At 50.8% G+C, this 24,569-nt stretch overlaps 1 protein-coding gene across 3 annotated transcripts in view; it reads left to right on the top strand.

Moving 5' to 3' along the window:
* Positions 1 to 24,569, top strand: part of LOC118161773 (mitogen-activated protein kinase kinase kinase 3-like) — a 72,457-nt gene that overhangs the window by 46,312 nt on the left and 1,576 nt on the right. For all 3 annotated transcript variants that reach the window (XM_035317410.1, XM_035317408.1, XM_035317409.1), the window contains exons 5-14: positions 301 to 400; positions 5,819 to 5,932; positions 7,437 to 7,548; positions 14,012 to 14,145; positions 16,463 to 16,536; positions 18,495 to 18,562; positions 20,121 to 20,213; positions 20,810 to 21,004; positions 21,892 to 22,040; positions 22,421 to 22,552. In XM_035317410.1, the coding sequence (XP_035173301.1) occupies positions 301 to 400; positions 5,819 to 5,932; positions 7,437 to 7,548; positions 14,012 to 14,145; positions 16,463 to 16,536; positions 18,495 to 18,562; positions 20,121 to 20,213; positions 20,810 to 21,004; positions 21,892 to 22,040; positions 22,421 to 22,552 (1,171 nt within the window). The remainder of the gene's footprint in view (positions 1 to 300; positions 401 to 5,818; positions 5,933 to 7,436; positions 7,549 to 14,011; positions 14,146 to 16,462; positions 16,537 to 18,494; positions 18,563 to 20,120; positions 20,214 to 20,809; positions 21,005 to 21,891; positions 22,041 to 22,420; positions 22,553 to 24,569) is intronic.

The raw sequence follows: 24,569 nt of genomic DNA, 5'->3' as shown, positions 1-24,569 counted from the left end.
CCCTGGGGCTTCTCCCATGAAATGCTGCTGGACTTCCTTCTTTTCAACCTGTAAACATAGGAGGGGGAGGAACAGAGGAGCTGCACTAGGATTCTTGGTTGATATTCTTTAAGGGTAGGTCAAGTCTCCTCTTGGGCATAGCAGATAAGCAGCATTTGTATGAGTGTAAGAGCAAGGAGCAAGCTCTGTGTTTAGTGATCTAAGAATACCAGTCCTTATTTCTGAATTGTCAGTTTAATACTGAATCCCAACATGCTTTTACTAACTCAATACTACTGTTATGCTTGTTTGCAAATACAGGATTATCCAGTTTCCAAGACCAGTCAAATTCAAAGAAGTGGTGCAGAAAGTCACGGATGCTTTCGGACAGACGATGGACTTAGTCTGTGTGAACAATGAGGTACTCCTCTCTTTATGGCTAAAGGATAGTTTTAGGGTACCTACTGCTCACTTTAGAATTGAGTAATAGTTTGTTCTGAAGGCCTTGATTTAGTTTTGTACATTTACGTGAAGAAAAATATTTTTACTTTGTAAGAATTCTTACAAATTCTTAGCAAGAAATTGTATTCTTACTAGTATTCTCACTAGTAGGCATACAAGAGCTGTTGTCCAGATGCATTTCGGTTGTATTCTCTGACTCCAAGCCAGGCTTTCTCCTTCTTAAAATAATTTCAGTTAAGGCTTATTAATTGATGGCATAAGTAAATTGACCTTCCCCCAGAAAAAACATCCCCAAACTCAGGGAGCTGATGGAGACATTATCTGTCTAGTTGCAGTCAGCAGCTGCAGATGTTTCTCGGTGAACACCACTTGGGCAATAGGACCAAATTTCAGAGCATTTCTGCCCCACACATGGGGCGGAGAGCAGCACAGCTGAGTCCAAATGGCTTTCATAAGAGCCACATGAAGTGAAAGTAGACTACAGTGTGTCTGGGTTGGATGCGAAGGCTCCTCATCTTGGGAGCAGTTTCAGGAAAACCCTGAAGTCCAGAGCATGAGGGGCAGTGTGACTAAACCAGCATACTTTTATCCAGCACTGATTTTGTTTCACCCCGAAGTGGCAGAACCCTGTGCATTTTCTTGTGGAGAGGTCTGCAGTGAAATGTGCCTCGCTGTCGGTTCCTCTAGCAGGTCCTGTGGCCACATACACATGGCCAAGAAACCCTCCCTCTGCAATGCTTGCATTTTAAGGCTTGAAGACGTTTCTGCTCTGACCTTTCTCTTACCGCAGGCAGCTGTATTTTTTTCAACCTGTTCCTTGAGCCCAGCACTGGGTCTGAAAGGAGCATATGCAGGCTGCTGCTGAGGGCCTTTACCTAGAAGGGGGCAATCCTTGGGCATCAGTTTTGGTACGCTCAATGTTTTCTTGTGAAGCACCCCTTCCTTGGGGCACCCCTCCTGTGCCCCAGCCCCCCTTCCCTTTCAGTTAAGATTTAACACACCAGAAGTTGCTGTTCTTTATTAATAGATACCTCACGATATCAAAGTGTCCTCTGGGCTTTGGCTTTGAATGAGGTCTGGTTTCTAATCTCGGGCATTCTCTGACAGCCCTCCCGGGAAAAGCTTGCCATTGAATTCTCCAGGAATGACTCATTTCATTCCAGGTTTCTTTCCACTGGAAGAGAGGAATTTTTTCCAACAACAGCAAACAGAAGCTTAAATAATGTATTTTATCCTATTTTTGAGACTAATCCTGGGCATGTGCGGAGAACACAGCAGGACCGCAAGCAGGCCTTTGGGTAATCCTAACTTCATAGGGATGAGGAGGACCTTCCGTGGTTTGTTGTTTTTATATACATCAAAATTCCTCTTTATGAGAAACTATACATTTGGGAAGCAGTAGCAATTCAGGGTGCTTGTTGTAGAAACACTATAAACAGACAAACACTGACCTTTGGGAAAATAAAATGTATGTCCACACGGTGACCCTCCAGGGCCAGTAGCGTGTTCTCAGCCCTGTTGTTTAGTCTCACATCTTCAAGTCTCGGAGGTAGCTTGTTCACAGACTCATTCCAAGGACATGTTTCACCCTTTCTTCATACTCAAAGGGAGCTCTGCAGCAATTCTTCGTAGCTACTGGATGTTTCACTTGCCATAGCACCTTGTAGGCCAAAATTACACGGAGGGCAGTGGTCCCGTACAAAATCTTACTAAATGGCAGTCCCTGTCCTAGTGAGACAGGAGTCCTGAAGCCAAGGTCGGCGAGATGAGCATGCCAGCTGGGTGGAGCAGGGGCACGCATGAATCACATCCTGGTGGGCCCATGGAATCAACGAGTTTGGGCTGGTATAGATAAGAGTGGGGCCTGACTGTGGGTGTACCACACAGGGCATGTCTGCACATTAGCAGTAGGCTGCTCTCATCCCTCTGATCAGCAGGACAACGAAATCGTGCCTGACCATGGGCAGCACAGTGTGGAGACTGAAAAAGCTGCTTGTGTTATGACTTGAAAGAGTGTCTTCTGAATTTGATCCACGTGCACAAGCTGCTTCAGGTGTGGTGAAGTGTCCCCCTGTCCCATCTCTGTCACCAACTTGTGATGTGACCATGGGCAGCAGATCACTGAACCTTTGTGTGCCACCAGTTCCCCTCTGTGACCTTGAGCGTTGCTTTTGAGGCAACCATCACGTCTTCTCAGCATCATTTCAGAAGGCTGAGGAGAGTTAAAGCCTAGGGAAACAGTAGAAGCTCCGTTGGGGGGAGGGCTGTTTAAAAGCATATTTAACAAACATTTGTCGAGAATTGTTGATGCCAGTCAGTCCTGTATTGGGCAGGAAGATGAACTAATTGACCTCTCAGCTTTTCCCCTAACCCCGTTTCCTACTATTCTTTGGCTTTCTGCAGTGTCTTACGCAGTGAGTCCTAGCAATAAAGCTGTGGTTGGTGAAAACTCAGCCTGTGAAATCACTTTCTTAGACTGCAGAGGACTGATTACCAAGTCCCTTACTACAACATCAGTTTACAGTGGCGTATGCTCTTAAAAAGCAAGAAGAAAATCCAATAAACTGCATTTAGTGAAAATTCTGTGTGGGTACATTCGGCTGTTCACTGTGAATGTTTGCTCTGTAGGCAAAATAAAGTCAGTTATGTTCACCTTAATGCCATGGTCCTGCATCGACCTATATTTAGTTTCATGCCCAGTAGATAACTGGTCCTGATATCCGTATGTGCCCCAGTCTGGAAGCCAGAAGGAGCAAAATCTACTTGCCAGATGTGGGTGATAGGTAAAGCCAAGCCAAATACTGGCTCTGGGCCCTATTACAGGAGGGCAATTTCTGCCTGATATTTTTGGCTCCTCTGGAGCAGGCATGCAAATGTGTTAATGTTGTGATCCTGGAGTGAGATGGAGTGACCTGCAGAACATTTTGTTCAGAGCAGCAGCTGAGGGATTGCAGCTCTGAACACTTGTGAGGAGCTCGGTAAGGAGATGGGTGAGCAGTGGGACCGTGCTTGGAGTTCAGAGTCAAATCCTGCTCATGGGTGGAATGAGGGGGAGCAGGTCTCCAGTGGTCTCATTTCTGTTTGGGCAAGTAGTCAAGAGAAGGCTTTTCTGCTTGATGCATCCGTGGGATCCTTGTGAACTTCAAGAGGGTTAAGCAGAACACCGAGAGAATTTCCTTCAGGTTCTGCTGCTGAAGGAAAGAGGCTGTATGTGGACAGCTGCGCACAATTTGGAGACACAGTCAATACTGTTTCTGTCTAATACCTGCTCTGACCCTGGGTGATTCATAAAGATCCCAAAGTTTAACCGTGAACTGTGGCTTAACCTTTTGAAAGCCCCGAATGGTTGATACCTGCCTGGTGAGCACTTTTCCCTCACACACAACCGATACTGGGAATCTATCTCCAGCCTGGCTTGTGAGGCCCAGCCCAGACAACGCTGCTGTTGGTGTTCTCTGTTAAACCTCACTTGGTTAGGTTCATCTTCTTGAATTTTCCCCCATCTGATTTGGTTGAGGACTTGAGTCCCTTCCTTGGCAGGCTGCGGTGAACTCTGTGCCGGGGCTTTCTCAGCTTCCTCCTAGAGGGCTTCCTCCTAGAGGCCTTGTCTGACACAAAAATAATGAAATAGTTTTCGGACAAAGGCTGCACAACCTAATTCACCCTCTTCCTGGGTGAGTGTGCTAAAAGCTTTGATCTAGAGTTTCTTGTGACTTTTTGTAGAAATTTATCAACCGTGTTTGCATACTGTTTGCATATGTTAGACCAGAAGAACACCCCTGGCTCAGCCTAGAGTCTGATGCTTAGGTAGGTGTAAGCTCACGCCTCCGTCCTATCCACAGCTTTGCTCTTTTGAGGGATGACGGCGTAAAACCTGGTGTTTAGCCTCTAAAATAGGTAGCCTGTGTATGGCCTGGCTCCCTGTCTGCAAAACAGGGATGAAAGATGACCTCCCTTTCACCCAGGAGAGGAGAAACACGACCTAAACCTTGAGGTGCTCACACACAGCAGCCACCTGAAATGAAGCTTGGCAAGCTCAGGCTGTGGTCTCGGGCTGGAAGAGGTGACTGTAGGAGTTTCCTGAGACGAAACCTTGTCTCTGTTGGCCAGGGCCTTCCCTTGACCTGCTCATCCCCAAAGCCCTCGTCTTATTGCTCACAGTCTGAGGCATATTTACCTACAGGCCAACAGCCAAACCGGTGGCAACACCTTGGGATCAAAAAGGGAGACACAGGCACCCTTTGAGTGTTGTCTTCTCGGGCAGTAGATCTGAGGTGTGTTTGCTGGGGCATGACCTCTGAGCACCCAGAGAGCTGCCTTTCAGAAGGGCAGGGCAGCCGTGGCTCCCAGTAAGGCCGGTGGGGCTTTACTGGGAGCTGTGGCCGCTCGGTCCCTTAGGTAGGCAGAGCCCATGTGTACTTTGGCACAGGTGAGAGCATAACGTGCTCTGCTGGCTGTTCTCGGTGCCAGTGCCCTAGGCAACCTAGAGTCTGCAGCCTGGTTTTCATGATATTAGGCAGAGTGCCACAGAAAGGGGGGCAAATAGTTGTGTTTTGGGCACCTTTTCAGTCCATCTGCAGGATGTGGTACAGCAAAGCAATGCCAGGGGGTCAAATTCCTTCAGGAGGTAGGAGGGCAATAGTCTGCCCCTCACAGCGGGACCTTTATCTGCCTGAGAGGCAGGGTACTGCCTGTCCCTGTTTACCTTCTAAAGAGAAGAGCTGAATTTGTCCTGCTGGGTGTCAAAGAAGCAGGGAAAGCAGTGCACACCTCTCACATCAAAGAGTTTGAGGCCGGTTTGTGAGGTGTTCCCGTTTTATCTGATGCCCAGACACCAGGGAGGCTGTGTCAGTGCACAGAAGCACCGACTGCAGCAGTAAGGAGGCCTCTGAGGATCTCCCAGCATAAATGCTTGGGTGCAGCTCGCTGCTTTTCCTAGAGCACCGTTGCATGTCTGTCTTCCAGGGAGGAAACACAGACTCTTCTCATGCACAGGGCTGATTTGACATGGAGATAGCAGCAGGTCTTGTCTACAGACTTCAAGATCAGAACACCCCCAGCGTAGCAGGCAGCTAGCCTAAGGCTTCATCTCATCCCTCTCTGACCACTAGCTGAATCGGTGATGTGACCTTTAAGCTCCCTCCTTGCAGATGGTTTTTGTTGTGATTCTTGTGTCTGATCCATGGTAGATGGAACTTGGAAGAAAACACTGGAGCTCAACAAGCTGGAGGGCATGGGGTCTCTGTTTTCCATCCGCCTCCTCGGGTTCCTCCCTTGTCCCCCGATTCCCAAGCTGCTCACCGCGAGGATCTGGCTTCCTTTGTTTACCCAATGGTGTGACACTGCCGTGCTCCGGTGTTTGTTCAATCCCTTCCAGCTCCTGATCCCGCTGAAATCCCAGGAAGACTTGGACAAAGCGTTGGAACAGTTGGAGCTGAGCCCTTCCCTGAAGAGCCTGCGGATCCTTGTGAGCGCTCCAAAGAAAGCGAATGTGAGCTCTTCACCTTCTCTGCTCTTTTGTGTCCGAAGTGAGGCGCCTTGTTATTGCGTTGGGGAGTGGAAACAAGTCTGATGGTGCAGAGCAGAGGATGAGCTGGTCCTCGGGGGGGGGATCTGCCCTGCTCTGCCTCAGCTGCTCTGAAATCTTCCTATGGCAGCAGCCTGGAGACTGAGCTCAGCTCCCTCCCACTCCTCCTGCAACCTGTGAAGGGTTAAATGCTGTACCGATCCTCAAACTAGGAAGCCCCCAGGGAACCCTCTTTGTTTTTTGGCGTGGGGAGGCTGTCACCATTCCTCCGCATCTCCACATGCAGGAGGAGGTGCTGGGTGGCAGCACGAGGACCGTTCCTTCCTTGTGGTGCTGAAATGCTAACAGCCAGGGAGAACAACCCAAAGAATCCTTCAGTGTCATGCGGGACTGTCTTTTTTTATTGTTTGTTTTTATTTATTTATTTTCCCTGAGCTCAGTGGTTTTGCTGTTAAGCCTGTTAGCTTGACCTCGCCTGCACGGAGTGTCTTGCCAAAGCACATGTCGTTCTGCCCCAAGCACAGGCTGTAAAACAAGAGATTTGCAGATGTTGCAACTCTGTTTCTTCCTTATATTTCCTAGAAGAACCGGAGAGGCTGAGAGCCTTGAAACTCCTAGTGCTTGTCCTTATGCTGGTGCTGGTGCTTGCAGCTCTTGGGTTTCCTCTGCTCCTTTTGAGAGCCTCCCAAAAGGTGCAGGGACCAGAGTCCTGGGGGGAAACTGAGCCATCAGTTGGGGTTTCCTAAGTCCTCTTGTTCCTAGCGGCAGGAATATTGCGGCATTACAGGTCAGCTCCTTCAGAGCAGGGCAGCCCAGCAGATTCACGTATCCCTTTGGAGTTGGTCTAGCTTTTCCTGAAGCATGTAAACATGTACTGCATGTGAGGAGGTGCGGTTCTGAGGTCATGCACAAAATCATTACAAAATCACAACTCATGGTAGCACGTTCCGTTGGTAAGATTGGCCACCACCAAGACTTGCCAAGAGAACTCAGACTACACTTAGGTTACCAGATGGATTTGAAATTCTTTGCAGTCCTTCTCTGTATTCCCTAGCAAAGACTGATTGTCTGCTCCTCTTAGAGAGGAACCTCTGCAGTGCTCGGTCTGCCACTGAAGTACAGGGCGCATGGAGGAGAAGGTTTCATTTTGGGATCACAAACGTGGGTTCAGGGCAAGGATCAATCTCTGTATCAATCTCAAAATCGTGCAGTGCAGGAGCAGTCTGTATGGCATATGTCTGTATTTAATTTTGCTGACTGGGACTCAATTTTATTGGTTTACAGTATTTTAATAACAGGTGTAAATTGTGAGTGATTTTTGGGTCCCTCTAGGTTACACACATCGTTTTTTTTAATGCTTCCTGGGTAGCATGGCCGTAAGGAGTCAAATGCAGGATTTCACGTGGTGCATCTGCAAAGGGGCCTGACCTCGGGCAGAGTCTGACCGTTCCCTTTGTCTGATTCCCAGCTCCTCCAGCCGAACAACAGCAAACAGCACGAGATGAGGATCTCCAGATCCATGGGGGATATCATGGGATCCCTGTACAAGGACTCCGAGAGGACGCGGAAGTACTCAACAGGTCGGTGAGATGTGGTGCTCTGTGGGGTGTTGGTGCTATTACAAGTAGGGCCACCATCCCCTTTCCCATTGCAGTCCCTGTAAATATTATGGTCTGCTGTCTACCCCGAGGTCTCCCACCAGTATTTCAGTGCAGTTGCAGCTTATCCTGAGGAAGAAACTGCCAGGATGGACAAGGTTGTGGTGAGCAGCAGGTCAAGTCAGGCGTGGAAACTAAGGAAGAGCAGAGGATCTGAGGTGTAGTGTGAGGGGGAAAATGTAGTGATAAAGCCTCCAGTGAATTTGAGCCTCGCTGAAGTGAAGAGTGAGGATCTATAGCCTTATGCGGTCTTCTGTTTTCTGTGCCTGCGTTTGTGCTTTTCTTGCTTCTGAAATAACTCTGAGCGTTTTGAAATGACAAGTACTGCTGATTGTCTGTAGGACCTTTTGTGCGAGAATCCTTGGAGGATTTTGAAGAGAGAGATGTCTTGTGCAGCACTGCTAAAGCAGCCTGTCGGTTCTTATAGCAGGGGTGTCAGTCTCCACATTACAACAGGCAGGCTCAGTGATTTTGTCTAGCAGTGAATTTTCTCTGCTACACCCGTGGGTGATGGTTACACAGTAATTTCTACAGAGCCCCAGTGTGTTGATCCAATTATTTCCCATCTGGAGAAACAGCAGCAGCAGAGGCCTTGAGTAAAGTGGGGCTCTCCAACACACGGAGATATCCTTCACCTCCAAAGAGCATCTGTATTAATACGGCAGTGAAAGCTTCCAAACTCTTTTCTCTGTGCAACAAAGAGTATTGTTCTCCAAGGATTCGCCCTTTCTGTCTCTCATAGTCTGCGCTGCCTTGATAACATCCTTTGGTTTGCTGCAGCTCAATGATATAGAAATAAATTTCCTTCTCGGCTAGGTCCAGTTTAGCCTCCTGTGCAGCCATGCCCAAATCTTAAAGAAGCCAGGTGTGGGTGCTGCATGTACCAGAGCTCTCTTTGCTCCTGTTGCTGGGACGTGCCAAGGATCAATTTTTCTATTATATTTTCTTTTTCTAGCTTGCGTGGCTCTTGAGAGTTTGCCCAGAATCTGGCGGAGTCCGTAGATGGTTCTGAATGAAATACAGACACGAGTACATGATAAAGCACAGAGCCTCAGCAGAAACTGCTTGAGTAAAACATCTATGATGGTCTTTTTTTGGCACTAGCGAAGCTGTTAATGTAAACCAGCGAAGAGCTGTGGCACTGTGAGCTGTCACTGATGTGCGAACCGAGTGTAATAGGCAGAATTGATCCTGTGTGCAGTGAGAAAATTGATCCTTGCAAAGTTAGACTTTCTCAGTAGTCTGTATGCCACGTTTTGGCCCTTTCCTGCTGTTTTGGGGCAGATGTGATATCAAGAGAGTACCCTGACCAGGTCTGCTCCACTGACTGTGAGGCGCCCGGGCCTTGAAGAGCATCCTGTAGGTAGGGCAGGCAAAGGAAATGTTGCACGGGTGAGAGGCTTGAGGTACAGACAGGCTTTGAGGGAATGCCTGAGCAGCAGAGTGGAATGGTGAGTGTAATGTGCTGGTTTCATCTGGGTAACGAAGGAGGAGGACTGGGCAGCACCAGAAGCCTGCAGAGTGTGCTAACGTGGGCATCTTCAGGCAGTCTGCGTGCTGCTTGCATGCAAACGACATCCAAAACAGGATCTTTGGTGCTTTTGCATAGTTCAGCTGCCCTTGCCACAGCCATCCCTCTCTCTTATTTCTGTGCAAACCCTAAGTCTTGCTCTTAGTTTGGATAGAGCTCGCAACAAACCCGCGTGGTAACAGCACACCAGGCCTCTTTGGAGCTCTTTGGGCTCCGTATGAAGCTACTGCAGCCCACTTGCTGGAGGGGTTTGCAATCCAGCAGATTCATTTTGTTGACTTCTCGAGTCAGAAGTGGGTTATCTGGTAGCTGGACAGAAACTTCAGTGAGCTGAAAGGGAGAGCAGCATGTCAGATGGAACAGAGAGCCGAGGATCAGGCCTTAAGACAGACAGATAACCCCGCGTTGTGTTTCCCTGGACAGGTTATTCATTGAACTTCCTGGATAACCAAAAGAGGTTGGGGTTTCTGTAAGAGAATCTGTTCTCCACTTGCAGATGCAAGATACTTCATAGCGTTTGCTTCTGCTGTCATCAGAGCAGTTGCTAGCACGTGAGGGTCTCAACTTCTTTCAGCTTTTCTCTTAAAACCACGTTTAGAAGGAGATTTAAAAGGGATGTTACAGAAAGAGGTGCTTCGGGGTCATGTTCTCAGTGCTTCTGAGATGCCTCATGTTTTTCTGCTGACTCCGCTGTGATAGCAGCGGCAAAAACTAATAAAACTGCATGTCGTTGGCACGAGCACGTTGGAAGGGGGGCAGATGTTCTGGGGAAGATTTGGCTATTTTTGCTTCTGCTGGAGAGAAAATGTCCTCACTCCATGTCCCCAAAAAACCTCAGGCAAAGTCAATATTTTCTTATTTTTTCATAAACTTTTTCAGTGAAAATCCCTCCCCCCACTCCACCTTTTTTTTTTTTTTTCTTTTGGAAGTGGAAAATGTTCCAGTCTCTTTGTAACCAGCATCTGAAAACGTTCAGCCGAGCGTCAGAAAAACTTTGGCTAAAACCTACTGGGGTTCTAACTTTTCAGATAACCGAGGGCTGTTTTTATTTACTACACGTTTCACAACATTGTCCACAGATTTTTCAAGAGCTCCATTCTGGAATCACCGTTTCAGAAGCAACATTTGCCACAAGTTTTGTTTTCTTTTTTTTTTCCATGGAGGCAAACGGTGACCTCTGGGAAGCGATGGTGCAGAGCAAGGCATCGTTTCTCTCTTCACATCAGGCCATTTGATTGTGGGTAACAAGCTCCGTTCACACCCAACAGGGAACGTGGTGTCCCTAAACGCAGAAAACCCCACAAGGGCACTTGTGGGGGACACAGGCTCTGCTGGCCCAAAGCCTGGCCAGATGACACCGAGAAACATGGGCGTGATATCAACATCTGTGCCGTTAAGTTCCTGGGGCCAGGGCACAAGCACAGGCTGGCAGTTGATGAGGTTTTGAATCATTGCCATGTTTCCTGACCCAAAACTGCCCGGGTACAAATCGGGGTAGCATGGTCTAGGGGCCTGTTGCAGGAATCGGGGTGGAGGAAACCCCCCTGTTTTGAGAGGAGGAGGAGAATTTGGCGGTGTGCCTCATGCCAGCTGCCTCAGGACTAGAAAATGGACTCTGTCCCACTTCGTTAGCATACACACACCCTAAAGTTTGCCTTAAATTTAGATGTAGGAATCCATCCTCAGAGAATCAGCACAGAGAAGAAGACTTGCAGGGGTCCCACTGAAAAAGAAAGCCAGGGGAGATGTGCTCGAGCTGCTCACACCGCCCCATGGCAGCCACAGCTCATCAGTAAGACATTTCTTGCAGCTTTCTCTCTGCTTACCGTGCTGCTGTGCCCTGAGCCCTGCTGTTTCCACCAGGGCTCAGAAGAATGGCACATCTTGATGTCAAGCCCTTCATTTGATTCCTGGACCCTCTGTGGCTGCAGCTGTGAGCATAGGCAGCTGTCAGCAAGCCCTCCCTCGCTGTTAGGGGATTTGTCTTCATCAGGACTCCTGCCTGATGCCGGTCTGTGGTGGGTGAAGGTTTTGGTGGGCAGGGAAAGGGTGAAGCCAGGGAACAAGGAGGCAGAGGGAAGCCAAGCCTGGCACGGGGGAGCTGGCCGTACGTGCAGCACCAAGAGCTCTGCACATACAGCATGAAAGACGCTGCTTAAATAAAAATAACAGAAGGGAACATGAAAAACCCCAGCAGATGCCAGCAGTGACTGTAAGTCTCCGTGCTGGCCTGGTTCGCCCTGCTTGGGACACGCTGTGCTCTGGTCTCGAGTATAGGGCTTTACATCAGCGCATGTAACATGGAATTCCGTCCCAAAGCACCTTGCTGCAGAGGGGAATCGAGGTCAGATGCTCGGCTGGTGCCAACCTGCAGAGTTTCTCCGAGTTCAGGAAGCCTGAATAGAAGTGCTGAGATCTGGCCAGTGCTTGGCTTACAAACAAGTGCCTCAGAGCCTGCCCCTTCCCCGCTGGGGGAATGCGATCCTGGAGGCTGCAGGACCCTGTCACCCCACGGCAGAGGGGCATACGCGGTGCCCGTGGGGACTCAAAGCAGCGGCAGCCGGGGGCAGCGGTGCTCCCGGAGGTGGGAAGCTGCACAAACTTCTGGGAGCAGCCCCTCCACCCGAACAGCTGGAAGGGATCTGGTTCAATCCAGCAGTTTCCAGGCATGTGGATGCGTTTTGTTTAACTTCCCCGCCCGCTGGGAAATGCCCAGCGTCTTGTCCCCTTTTACAGGTTTGGGCAGGAAGCACGGTGCTGGAAGCTCAAACACAACCGACCTGGTGACTGGGAGGAGCTTGATGTGACCTCACGCGAAGTCTTCACGCTTGCGACAGATCTCACTCAGCTCCCTCGGGTTCAAAATCAAACAGGGCACGGTCAGCTTTTTGTAAAAACCTGGCTTGAAGGCTTCCTGGGTGACGGGTGGGTTGTTGCAGTGAGATAACATCACTGCACGCGGAGACCAAGCCTCATAGCAGCAGCAACAGATGCTCAGCAGGGCTAAGATGCAGCAGTAACACCACATCAAATCACCTCGCGGCTTTTTGGAGCAAGAGCCACCCTCATTTCTTTACACAGCCTTCTGGGTTGACATCTGCTAAGCAAACGGGGGGACAATAACACGGCGATACAGCCGGCGTGCCCCGACTGCTAAATGGTTAAACGTTTGTTTATCTTCCCAGAGAGGATGCGGCGCTTCCCAACTGGTTTTGTTTTTAGGGCTGGGGGAAAGCCAGTTCATTATGTGTGCCGCGGCGCTCGAGAGATTCTCTCGCCTTGATCTTGGCCTTGCTTCAGTTGGGCTTTTTTTTCTTGCTGTGTTCTGCAGGAAATCTGCGAAGGAGCAAATAGGAAGAAGAACAAACATAACTCGGAGCCGTATGAGTTTTATTTTTAAAATTCGAGCGAGGAGGCTGGAGGGAGCTGTGCCGTGGGACAGAGATATCAATGTATCTGGTAGAAATCCAGCAAGCCTGATGTAGTGATCTTAGATGTCGGAGTGATGCTTGTTGTTCGCGTTAGCAGCTCCTGGGGCGCGTCAGCTGGAGTGAAAGGTGGGGACTCGGATCTGTAGCGTTGGTCGTGCTGATGGATTCATGCCAGAGATCGGTCTGGCACAATAACCGTGATGCAGAATAGCAGCAGAAGCCTTGTGCTGATGGATTGGTGATGACTTCTTATGGTGGGTTAAGCTGGTTCCCGAGACCTTTCCCTCGCAATGTGGCAGCTTGTTGGGAGTGATGAACTAAAAGACCTTGCAAAAATGCTGCAGAGGTGGGTAAGAAGTGCAGGGAAGGACACGTGCTTTTTGAAAGGCTTTTTAAGCCTGCTTAAAAGCTTGTTGTGTTGCGTGAAGGCTCGCATTGCACAATGCTGACCAGTTAAAGCTCCAGCACGGAGCGGCGCAGACCTCCGTCAGCAGTTCCTTGCTGTGAAGTGATGACAGCCCGGGGATCGAGAGGAGGGACTGCAGAATGACAAGCGAAGCCAAGCCTGTGCATCTGGGCCAAGCGAGGGCGACGCTCCCGAAATCTAGAACAGGCACCAGGAATTGGTTAGGGTGGGTTTGGGGGGGGAATAAAAGGGAGGAGCAGGCCATCGGTGTAAGGAAGTTGTGGAGCTGTCTCCCGTTGCTCCTGTGCTGCGGCGTGCAAGGTGCACAGCACAGCCCCGGGGATTTCCACGTGGCTCTGCCTGGCCTGGAGGCTCTGCCCCCTGCAGCCGTGGAGCCTCCAGGCAGGGGAGATAACCCTGCCTCGGCAGGAGGGTTGATCCCATAGGTCTTTCCCCTCCCTGTGGCTCTTGGATTTGAGGGCTGGGTTTCTTCTCTTCACTTTCATGTGGGAAAGAGGGAGAAGAGGTGGGTATTTGGGTGGAAATCGTTTTCCATGTAAGTGTTTGAGTGATACTGCATGGAGCCCACCCAAAGGTGGGCGGACAGGCTGCTTCCCATACTGCAGAACAAGACAGCGACGTGGTCCAGGGAGGAAATGCCTGGAGGTCAAAGCCTGGGAGGTGGGATTGTGCTTCGAGTTCTTCTGATTGTATTGCAACAAAACTCTTGGAGCCTTTTTCTTTCTGGCATCGACAGAGTACCCGGACACAGGATCTTAGGATCCAGAGTAGGTTGAAAGCCAAGTCCACTGGATGTTGTGTGGTCCCGCGGAAACAAACTGTCCTGGTTGCAAAAGCTTTGTAGGGTATTTGTGAGCGTTATGGCTTCTCTCGTTCCTCCATTCTCTTCCACACAAGTTCAAACCCAGCAGCATCTCCAGGAGGTCTGTGGTCACTGGGAGGACTCGGATGTGGCAAGTCCTTCTCTCCTTGACCCGTGCTTTTCCCTTCTCCTAGGCTCTCTGCACACTGGCCGGAGCTCTCCACCCCCGGGCAGCGTTCCTGAAGAGCAGCAGCAGATCGCTCGCCAGGGATCCTACACCAGCATCAACAGCGAGGGCGAGTTCATCCCCGAGACCATGGATCAGAACGTAAGCGGGGCCACGGTGTGGGGGTTAAACCGGGACAGCGTCAGGCATGTGAGCACTGTGAGCACTGGTCTTGCCATTAAATCCCCCCTGGGCTCCTGTGCAGGAGACTCAGGACAGCTTTTTCCCCTGGCCTTAATGTACTCAAAAAGCAGAGAGCCTGATTTCCAGGAACCCTAAAAGCCAGCTGCTGCAGGCACCGCAGGTAGCCCTGGAGGAGCACAGCCCCAGCACACACATGCAAACCAGCTGCCAGGCCCTGGTGGCCGCGGCTTTCCCGGATCTGGGGATGACAGGAGCGTGCCAAGCAACCGATTGCCTGCGATTGCAACAGCCTGGGGGTGTCAGCAGCTCTTGCTGCTTCCCGTGTGCTGTTTCTGCTTGAGCTCTGCTCACAGTCCTTGGCCCTGCCTGCAGACTGTTATTTTATTGTTGCTTTTTTCCCTCTCTCTGCCTCCCACATTTTTTTTTCCATTTTTGTAGCTTACAGCTCCCTCTCCACTTGCATCTCTGCCCAAGTTGTAGCTCCAAAGACCTTGGTACAGGTGGTTCCCTGCGCCTGGCTGAAGGCAGATGGGCTGGCTGGGTGCACGACTTAGCTTTGCAAAGACGGGAGCAACTTGCGGGACTGGCAGCGTGCAGGAGGGATGTGGAGGGACTTGGGGAGGGCACTAAGCACTGCCTCGCTCCAGCCGGCTCCTGCAACACCCCCCGAGGGTCTTGCCCGCAGAGACGTGCGTTTCCCCCGCTCAAGCAGCACCCACTAGCTCTGTCCTTGGGTGCGGGCTGTGCCAGCGTTGCCATGACGAAGCCGTGTTTCTGCTGGTTTACCGTACGGCCATTAATAAACCAAGAAATCAGCTCCGGGTGAGCCTTGGCAGCGTCAGCCTGCAGATGTATCTCGTGCTGCTCGCAGCCAAAAGCTGGCTCTATGTTGTTTCCACATGACTCCCAGCCACGCTTAGTGGGATTAAGACAGAGCGCGTGTGCGTGCGGGAGGAGGGTCTGCGCGGCCCCCCTTGGGTGTAAGTCAGTGGTGCTGGCACCGCCTGAGCTCTGCTCCTGCTGGTGAAGGCTCCCAGATGCTCCTCGCCTCTCCCCAGCAGCACGCTGTGGGTGGCCTGCTGCCCTTCTCCCAGAGGTGGATGTGTGCCCCGGAGAATTAAACGCAGGAAAAAAGGGGGGTTTGTGTTTTTATATATTTTTTTTCCTCTTCCCGTTGAGCAGCCGTGCTCTTTCCCGCATGGACTTGGCCCTCAGGGTGTCCTCGGACTGCAGCTTTTATACGTGCCTGTTGTAAAAACACTTACAGGTTTTTTGCTTGAGGTGCTTGCTGCCTTTTGGGGGATGCCCTGGCAGAGGTGGGGACGGGGATTCAGCAGGGGTCTCGCTCCTGTCTGGCAGCTGCGCTCCGAAGCACGAGGCTTTGGGGTAAAAACTGGGAAGGAGAGGAAAAATCAGGCTTTCCCATTGGGACCGTCCCACCAAAACAATGTGAGCTGTTATGGCAACCGGTGAAGTAGGTAGAGCACAGGCACAGCGGTGGAAAGAGGGGAAGGAGGAGCCTAAGGAGCTCGAGGAGCCAGCGAAGGGGGGCTCCGTGTCATGCTTAACCCCCATCGCTTGGCTTTTCCCGGCCAGGGCTGGCTCTGCGTGGCTCTGCACATAGCCCCCAGGTTCACCGCTCGACACAAACCCTCTATTGTTACTAACGGGCTATAAATAACCCCGGGCAGCACAATGTCTCATCCAGGAAGCAACACGAATGTAGCTTTTGACTCACTGAGCTAGCCAGAGCCAAGCCGGTCCCTGCAGCCAAAAGCCCCAGTGATGCTTCGCGTAGCACCGGGGACGGAGGCAGGGCTGGTGTGCCAGGGCTGCTCGGGGAAGTCAGGAGCCCGCAGCCACCTGGCTGTGCTGCACGATATCCACTCGGCCTTGGGCACATCATCTCTGTCCTGTTTTCTTTTTCTTACTTAATTTCTGCCCCCCAAACACTTCGAGCATGTTGAATCCTGTTGCCTCCTTTGAATGTCAGGGTGCTGATTACCTCTGCCTCGGGTTCCCTGCTAGCAAATATCAATTGAAATAACAATCGGGAAGGATACTGATCCAGAGGGCAACATAAAGGAACTTTCTCTAGGAAGAAAACTTTGGTTAGGCTGGATATTGTCCCTGCTGGGGCTGGTATCAGCTGGGGTAAATCAGCTGGTTTCAGTGGAGCCCAGTAGGTCTGTATCCTACAGATTGCTGTTAGTAATGGGACTTAGGGAGTTATAATCTGTTGTTTGATGGTTTTTCCCTTTTCCTTCATTGTCAGATGCTGGAAGCTTTCATCAGCCCCGACGGGTCGCTGTCTGGGAGCTGCCAGTCTCTGGACAGGTCTGTGGACAGGTGAGTTACACGTGTCACCGCTGTCACAGGCAGAAACACAGCCTGCCCTCCGCAGCAGGAGAGGAGTGGGGGCACTGGTATCCCCTGCAGTTCCTGGTGGGATGAGGATGCACCCAAACAAACTAAATTCATCTGGAGTGCTAAAAACCAGATCCTAACCAAATCCTGGGCTCTTGGTCCCGCTACGGATCCCTCTCTTGCCCCTCTGCCTTTCTGCACTCACGGGGCCGACACGCTCTTAGCCCCCCCCGTGCCTCCTCTCCTCGTGCTGTCTGCTCCCCGCTGACTCCCTGTAAATTTGGCAGCCCCCGGGGGCTGCCAGCAGCCGCAGCTGTGTCAGTCAAGGTGCTGAGGACACCAGACGAGCAACAACTAAGTTTAGCTTCTCGGCAGGAAGCAACTGGGACACGTTGTACTACCGCGGGCGGCAGTTCAATAGTCAGTGCCGCTCCAAGCTCCCACGTGCAAAGCGACTGGACGCTTGCTCCGCATGGCAGGCAGTGTGTAAGACACAGTGTCCTTTTGGGAAGCAATATATGGTGGGGTTTTATTTCATCCTCATCAAAGGGTTCTCTTTTTTTTTTTTTTTCCACTGCTGCTTTTGCCATCCAGCCCCGAGGCTGCGTTCCAGCAGGTCTGCGCCGCGCTGAGTTGATGGCTTAGCAGCATCAAGGTCCGTTTCCTTTTTGTGGCTTTTAGTGTTTTCCTGTCATGTATTTGCTCATTGTTGTGGGCGCATCGAAACTGGGTTCTTTTGCTCCCAGCCTCTGTGCCCCAGCTCTGCTTTTGTGTAGATTTTGCTGGGGATAACAACAGAAGGAGCAGAGCCGAGCTGTAACGCTTGACTGTGAACTGAGAGGAGCGTCAGGCATGTCTGCAGGAGAGCAGCATGGCTTTGTGGCACGACTGTGTTCACTCATTGGGTCTAGAGAGCTGGAAAAGGCACGAGGAGGGCTCTGTTCTTGAAGGCAGAAAAAGGAAGAAGTGTGACTTTCACACAGGTGGCTCTGTGTGGAGTCAGGATTTTGCCCTGATGATCCTCCCGGGTCCCTTCCAGCTCAGGAAGTGCTGCAATTCTGTGATCCTGCACAAGATAAAGCTGAGTCCTTGCTGCACAGAGGGCAGAGCACAGTGACCAGAACGATGTGACAAAGTAACACAATTCATTCCTCTTCCCCCTGGCAAACCTGCTGTGATCTGTTTTGACACGAATAGACTTCGGAGCACTTTGCAAAGCAAGTTTTTGCTACCACGTCCATTTTATTAAGAGGAAAGCAAACAGAGTGGAAAAAACATCCTGTCCAGATCAGCTCACCGGCCCTTACAGAGGCTGGGATGAAGTTAAAATCTGTGAGGTCCCCACTCAATGCCTTACCATCCTCTCTTGGCAATTTTAAGAACTTGAGCCTGCCCACTCCCTCCCGGTGTGCTGGGAGGATGTACTGCACAGTGGTGGTGCAGCTTTTCTTGCACGAAGAAGGTGGGGGATGATGAGAAGAGGAGACCTTCATGAATCGAGCATGATGGCTTGACTCCAGTGTGTACATCCACAGCAACTAAGCAGTGTTCACAGAAAGCAGAGTTGCACAAATGAGCACTTGGCATCGAGGAAGAGAAATCTCCAGCCCTCCTTCTGTGCTGTTTTGGGCATAGGTGTTACGGTGCAGACATGGCTGCCTCGTTTCAGCCCGGTGACTCTGGTTTCTGCAGGATCCCTTCTGTTTGTCACAGGAAAACAAACTGTGGACCCCCCCCCCCCCCCCAAAAAAAAAAAAAAAAGCCTTCAATCTCCTTCAATCTTCAGTTTTGTGCAGGTTGAGGATGAGAGCTCAGTTTGGTAGACTGGGGTGATCAGTGCGTCTTGCTGATGAGCCTGTGTTTCCTCCATGTTATCACTCCTAACGCATTCCCCAGCCTTTCCCATATAATAAAAGATATTTTTGTTTTTCCCTTTGCAGCCCACCCTTTACCCAAACCCCTGTTCCTGGAAGGAAGAGCCATCCCAAAGACGGTCTCGACTGCATGGGTAAGCGCTGTTGGAGGTTCATCCTTGCTTAGAAGCACAGGGAACATGTAGTAAAGAGAGTGGATAGAGGAGAGTAGATACTAGAGAGATGTTACTGCTTGGAAAGTAACTAAAAACAGTCAAGCAAACCACCTCCGTTGCTTAGGCTACGCTTCAAAAAATACCCTGCAGTGATCAAACATGGATGTTCTCTAAAGCCAAACCGAGTCCCAAGCTCTCTAGGGAGTTCCACCTCTTCCACCTGGAGGAGTAAGAGGCAGAATGTGTAACACTGCGAGCAGTGTCAGGCAAAGCGTGTTGGTGACTTGCAAGGATCAGAGGTGACTGCTTAATCGCTTACAAACAGCTGCTTAAGTCATGGAAACTGTAATGGTGTAATGGCTTTCATATTAAAAATGAATAAATGGCAGTGAGCCTTAGCATGATAACACGCCTCTGGACAGAGGCAGCACTTCTAGACCGAACTGCAGAGATGAAGCTGCCATCAGCCCGTGTCACTGCCGTTTTGATACCTCCCTGGTGGTGCGGGAGGCGTTTTGCCTTGTGATGCCACTCGGCATTGCTGCCCACACGTGGCTTGCCAAGAACCCGTTGACCCGTCCTTGTCGCTTTTCTTGCTGACCCTATGTCGGCCGTTAGGGGCTCCTCTCGCGCCTCGCTGTCACGGGGAAATAATGCTGCAGCGAGGCTTCGGCCAGGATGGGTCTCCAAGGAGCGGCTGCTGGCCCCAGGCTAAGACAAACAACAATCAGAACGGGCTGTGTCATTGGGGCTGGATGGAGGAAAAACAGGAGGTGAAAGATGGGGGGGGGCGGGCAATGACAGATATTTTCATCTCACGTTAAGCAGTGCTACCAGCCGTGGCTTCCTGTGCTCCATTTTTTAATTAAAAAATACATCCTTATCTCTCACGTCCATCCATAATCTCGTGTCTAATCAAAACTCTGCTCTTGAATGCCTTTTATATATTCTAAAACGATCTTCCTAGCATTTAATCCAAGTAAGTGGAAGAGTTCGGACCGTGTAAGCTGTTCTCCAGCTTTCATAGGCCAGGAGTCGCATCTGAGAGGTGGGGAGGGGTTGTCCCGTGCTGGATACCTGCATTTCCCTGCAAATAGCTGATAGCAGAGCGGAGATTTTGCACTAGGTAGATCCGGGCCTGACCCTGCCCGACAGATCTGTTTCCACTCTAATTTTTGTGTTTTCCACGCGCAGATAAGACATGTAGTAGTCCGTGTTGGAAACCAGACACGTTCTGTGTTAATCCCCTGCCTCGTTTTGAACAGCGTGGGCCAGAGCCTCTGCAGTCGGTGGTTAACCTCGGTTTGCTTTAGGGAGACCGAGAGCAGGGTGTCTAGCCCTTACGTTCCCTTCAGTATGTGACTGCGGGCAGATTTCAGCGAGCCTTGGGGAATGCCTGGCTGAGCAAACGAACAATCTGTGACCTTGTTCATCCCCGTAACTCGGCGCGAAGGCCTGAATGCTTTCCTGTAAGAAACACTTCGGGCGTTTGGTGCTGAGCTGACGCAGGAAACGTGTCTGTTCTTTCCTCCTTCAGAATTTGACATCCCGTTCTGCGAAAGGTTTGGGAAAGGGGGCACCTTCCCCAGGCAGTACCACCTCTCCCAGAGTCGCAAGGACTACAGCGACGGTAAGAAAACCACGGAGGGCTGGGGAGGGAAGAGCTCGGTCCGCGATCTCAGTAGGGGTGGGAAGTGCAGGAGGCTTGTAACAGCGCCCAGGGCAGCAGGGATTTAGGAGGGAGAGGTTTCTAATAAAAGATCAAATTCCCTTGGAAAAAACAAAACCAAAACAAACAAAAACCATTAAGGACCCGCAAACAGCATAGTGAGCCTTCCAGAACGATCTTCATCTCTCGCTGACACCATGGCACTGCTGGTGTGGTCATTTGTGTCGTGGTCTTAGGGGATGCCAGGGATGATTTGAAGTGTAAATCTCTACCTGTTCAGAGTTTATTTGTGATTAAAACCCAACAAAAACCTAACATAATTAAACTGTTGCAATCCTCTCTGGGAACATCCTACGTTGGATGTAATCCTACCCGCTGTTAGCAGCTCTTAAATTGAATTAAAAACGTTCACAGGGCTTTGCTGCAGTTTTGTTAAACTCGTTTTGTTTAGTTTGAGGAGGTGCATCGCTGAATCTGAGCAGTGATGTGAGAAGGCGGTGATAGGTAGATCCAAGCAGGCGTGTGTGTTCTTGCCATAACTTCTCCCCCTTTTGCAGGCCGGAGGACTTTCCCCAGGAGTTATTTCCCGCAGGAAAACCTGTTCCAGCTGGTCCCTTCCAGCCGAACCAAGAGCTTTAATGGGGACAGCAAGCTCAGCACCCTGCAGTATGACGAGTACAGGCCCAAATGGTGGAACAATTGTGAGAAAGGTCTGCAGGTCTTCAGCACCTCCCCTACAAAAGCTAGGAACTGTAAGTAAATCAAAGCTTCAGGGTCTCAGCGCGTTTGGGTTTCGACACGAAATCAAGTTACTGTGACCTACTGAGTTTGGGGCATCAATTAAGCAACTAATGAACTCTGCTTGCAGCCCCAACACGTGGCACACTGCACTCACTCACATTTCAGTGAGGAATTTTACCTGTACCTTACATTGGCCTTGAGAAAAGAGTGCTTACAGAGTCAGCTGGTGTTCATAACGTGCTGAGTTCTGCGTTGGACTTACGTGCTCGCCCAGCAGAGGCTTCCAGGAGACTTGGGATGTGGGAACAAATGTGTCTGGAGGCCCCCTTTCTCGTCTGAGGTTGCTGTCACCCCAGCAGCCAACGATGGTCTTGCAGGTTGCCCTGGTATTGCAGGGCTGGGCATGCTGTAGAAATTCTCTGTAGAAGGTCTCTTCCAGCCTAGACTATTCTGTGATTCTGTGAATTGGTGCGTTCTGGGCCCGTTCAGTGATGAATCTCAACCTAGGAACAACTAGTGAGATAAAACTCCTTGCTGTTCCCTGCCTGGGCAGCTGCTCAGCCATTCTATGTCCTGCTAACCCTCCCATAGCAGAGGAAAGTTCAGCGTTACCCAAGAAAGCAGTTTCTGGAGGAAGGACTCTAAAGAAACGTGACTTTGCTGCGACTTGTTTCTGCTTTATAGTAACGCAGAGCATAAAGGAAGAGATCTTCACGCACATACCAGTAGCTCTCATGCAATTAAAGCAGTTTTGACGTGGTGCCCCTGGGAGAGGGCAGCTTACTGCCCTCCCTGGTGAGATCATTGCAGGCCTGGTGTGCATTTTGTAGGGTCAGCCGGACCCTGATGCTGGAATCTCCCTGCTGTGCTCTTTTCTCAGCCCTCCTCTTTTCTGTAGCTCTGCAGGCACCAGTGAACTGGAGGTTGGGGAAGCTGCTTGGAAGAGGAGCTTTTGGGGAAGTTTACCTCTGCTATGACGCTGACACTGGCCGAGAGCTGTCGGTGAAGCAGGTGCCGTTTGACCCTGACAGTCAAGAGACAAGTAAAGTGAGTGTGGGGGCAGCACCGCGCTCTGGAGCACGCTGTGGGGCTGTGGGCTGGAGGCTGAGGGAAGAGGTGGTGGAGGAGTCTGCGTCCCTGATGGAAGGCAACGCATGCAGACTGTTGGGTTCGCCCTCTTTGGAATGGTCCCTGATGGCTTTTGTGGCACGTCCACAGGCCAAGTCCTTGCGTATCCCACCTGCCTGCCAGTTCCTCAGGACAGCACTCCTCATTTCTGCGCCTTACATGGCTGATGCCCGGGTAGGCAGCTTCGCAGGTGCTATGAAAACTGTTCAGTGTTGAGCAACATTGGGGTAATATTCGTGTTTCGGAGAGGCATATGTAACCATTGTCTTTTCTCACGCAGTATGTCTGTCCTGTTGCAGGAGGTGAATGCTTTGGAGTGCGAGATTCAGCTGCTGAAGACTCTCCGTCACGACAGGATAGTGCAGTACTATGGGTGTTTGCGGGATCCTGAGGAGAGGAAGCTGTCTATCTTTGTTGAATACATGCCAGGGGTAAGTGCAATTCCTGCTAAAGATTGTCATGAGCTATGGAGAACAGACCTACCCTGCTCTGGATTTTGATGAAATTTGGATCTGGGGTTAAACTTGACAGCCAAGCTTCACTATATCTGATGAGCCAAAGCAAACCACTGCATCTCAGCATCCCCGGGACTTGGGGAAGCTTAGATCGAGTCAGGTGTCATGGTCAAGCCCCTCAACTTGCAGTGGGTCGAATCAGAAGCCTGGAAGCCAGGTCTCAGGTTTGGATCCTGGGGAAGGGTGTGTTCACAGTCTGCAATCTCAACGCGGTGAATGTGGGACGTGGTCCAGATCTGACTCCAAACACTGTGGCCCGAGCCCATCCTTAAGTGTTTATTACAAATCCCTCCAGGACAAGTTAATAGTACAACTGTCCACCCACAGCTGTCACCAATTATTGCTGGCTTTCAGCACGTGTGTATTAAAACCAGCGTTACTCACTGGTACGCCTTCTCCTGCTCAGGACCGAACCTTTAGTTGGTAGCACGATCCAATCTAACCGGAGGGGATTAAGTTTGCGTTTTTGCTGACATGGGGTGAAATAGCTCCAGGGAAAAGGAAGCTCTGAGGGAGGCTAGGCAGGGGTTGGAGAACACCCACGCGTTAGTTGAACATCTCCTCCGTTTGCAAGGACGCAGGTTACATCAGAGACAGCGAGACAAAGTCACTGCTTGGTATAAACCAGCACAACTGCTGGCATTGCTGGATGAGCTGCTCTGCTACGTCCTGCCTGCCCAGCTGGATTCATTCCCTAGCTCGTGGAAGAATAAATCCTTGTTTGCTGAGGCCTTGTTTGTAAGGTCAGAGGGGACTGGGAAGTCAGCTGGTCCCAAATAATTGAGGTCATTAATAAATGTTCTGCAGGCTCTCCTGAAACGACTTGAACATGAGCAATCAGGTGGGCTTCATGCATTCGAGCCCCTTCCGAGCACCGTCCTGCCTCTGTCCCCAGGGGCAGGCATATCACTTTCAGGCCTTACGACAAGGCGCAGACCCCGAAGAGTAAAGCCCAGAAGCCTCAGCAGTACCCTTGCTGCTCGTTCTGCAGCGCTCTGCTGTTTGTTAGCAGCCAGGAAACCAACGTTTGATGCTGGGGCAGCGTCCAGCAAGGCTGGAAGTTGAATGTTTGTTTTCTTTGCGATAAACCAGAGCTCTGACCAAATACAGATTGACTTGAGCGCCACGGGGATGGCTTATTTCACAAAAGCAGCCCAGGGCTTTGGTTTCCAATGGCAGTGGAAATGATCGAGCTCCCAAACCTTGCAGAAGGGCAGCTCCAAACTGCTGGATGTGGCCAGGTTTCTGACGACACACAGCTAGCTTGGTAAAATCTTCAGGGGGCAAAGCTCGGGTGCACCATCAGCCTGGCATTCTGACGATCACCCCTGTGAAAAAGCTGTGTATTTCCTGTTGTACCCTGCACCATTCACCTCCTTTTTTTCAGTTTATGCTTGGAAACCAGAACGGTCCATTTGACCACAAGTCCTGAAGACCCTGTTTGCCCTTCTTTGGGTTCACGTTTGATCACCCTGGGTCAGGGTGAGGGAGGCCAGGATAAGGAAGCTGGCAGAGCTGAGGGTGAGGGAGGACACCTTGCATACACGGTGCAGGAGGGGGTAACTTCAGAGCATCCCAGCTTACTTCAGCAACACCGTGAAAGGGAAAGGAGATCCCCAACCACAGGATTGCCACCAGCCCCAAAAGAAACTGGGGGAAAGGCTTCACAGAAGACTGGCAACCACGAAGAACTAGTGGAGAGCATCCTCTTGCTTGATTGGAAGCTCTTCATCAACGTGCTCCTTGTCCATGAGCTGTTGGTGAAGTCTAGCCACTAGAGGGGGAACAAGATCTGTGCTGTTGGCAGAGGGTAGCACGGATAGCTGGCAGAGGCCGTACCTCTTTTTTCCCCTGGACTCAAATCCTTGCTCCGTTCAGCTCTTAGCAGACGTTTATCTTGTTTATCTACAGCAGAGTGGGTTGGGGTTTCTTT

This window comes from Oxyura jamaicensis, chromosome 2 (assembly GCF_011077185.1).
Source record: "Oxyura jamaicensis isolate SHBP4307 breed ruddy duck chromosome 2, BPBGC_Ojam_1.0, whole genome shotgun sequence".
In the NCBI taxonomy this organism is placed as follows: domain Eukaryota; kingdom Metazoa; phylum Chordata; class Aves; order Anseriformes; family Anatidae; genus Oxyura; species Oxyura jamaicensis.
This window is presented reverse-complemented; position numbering and strand designations above follow the sequence as displayed.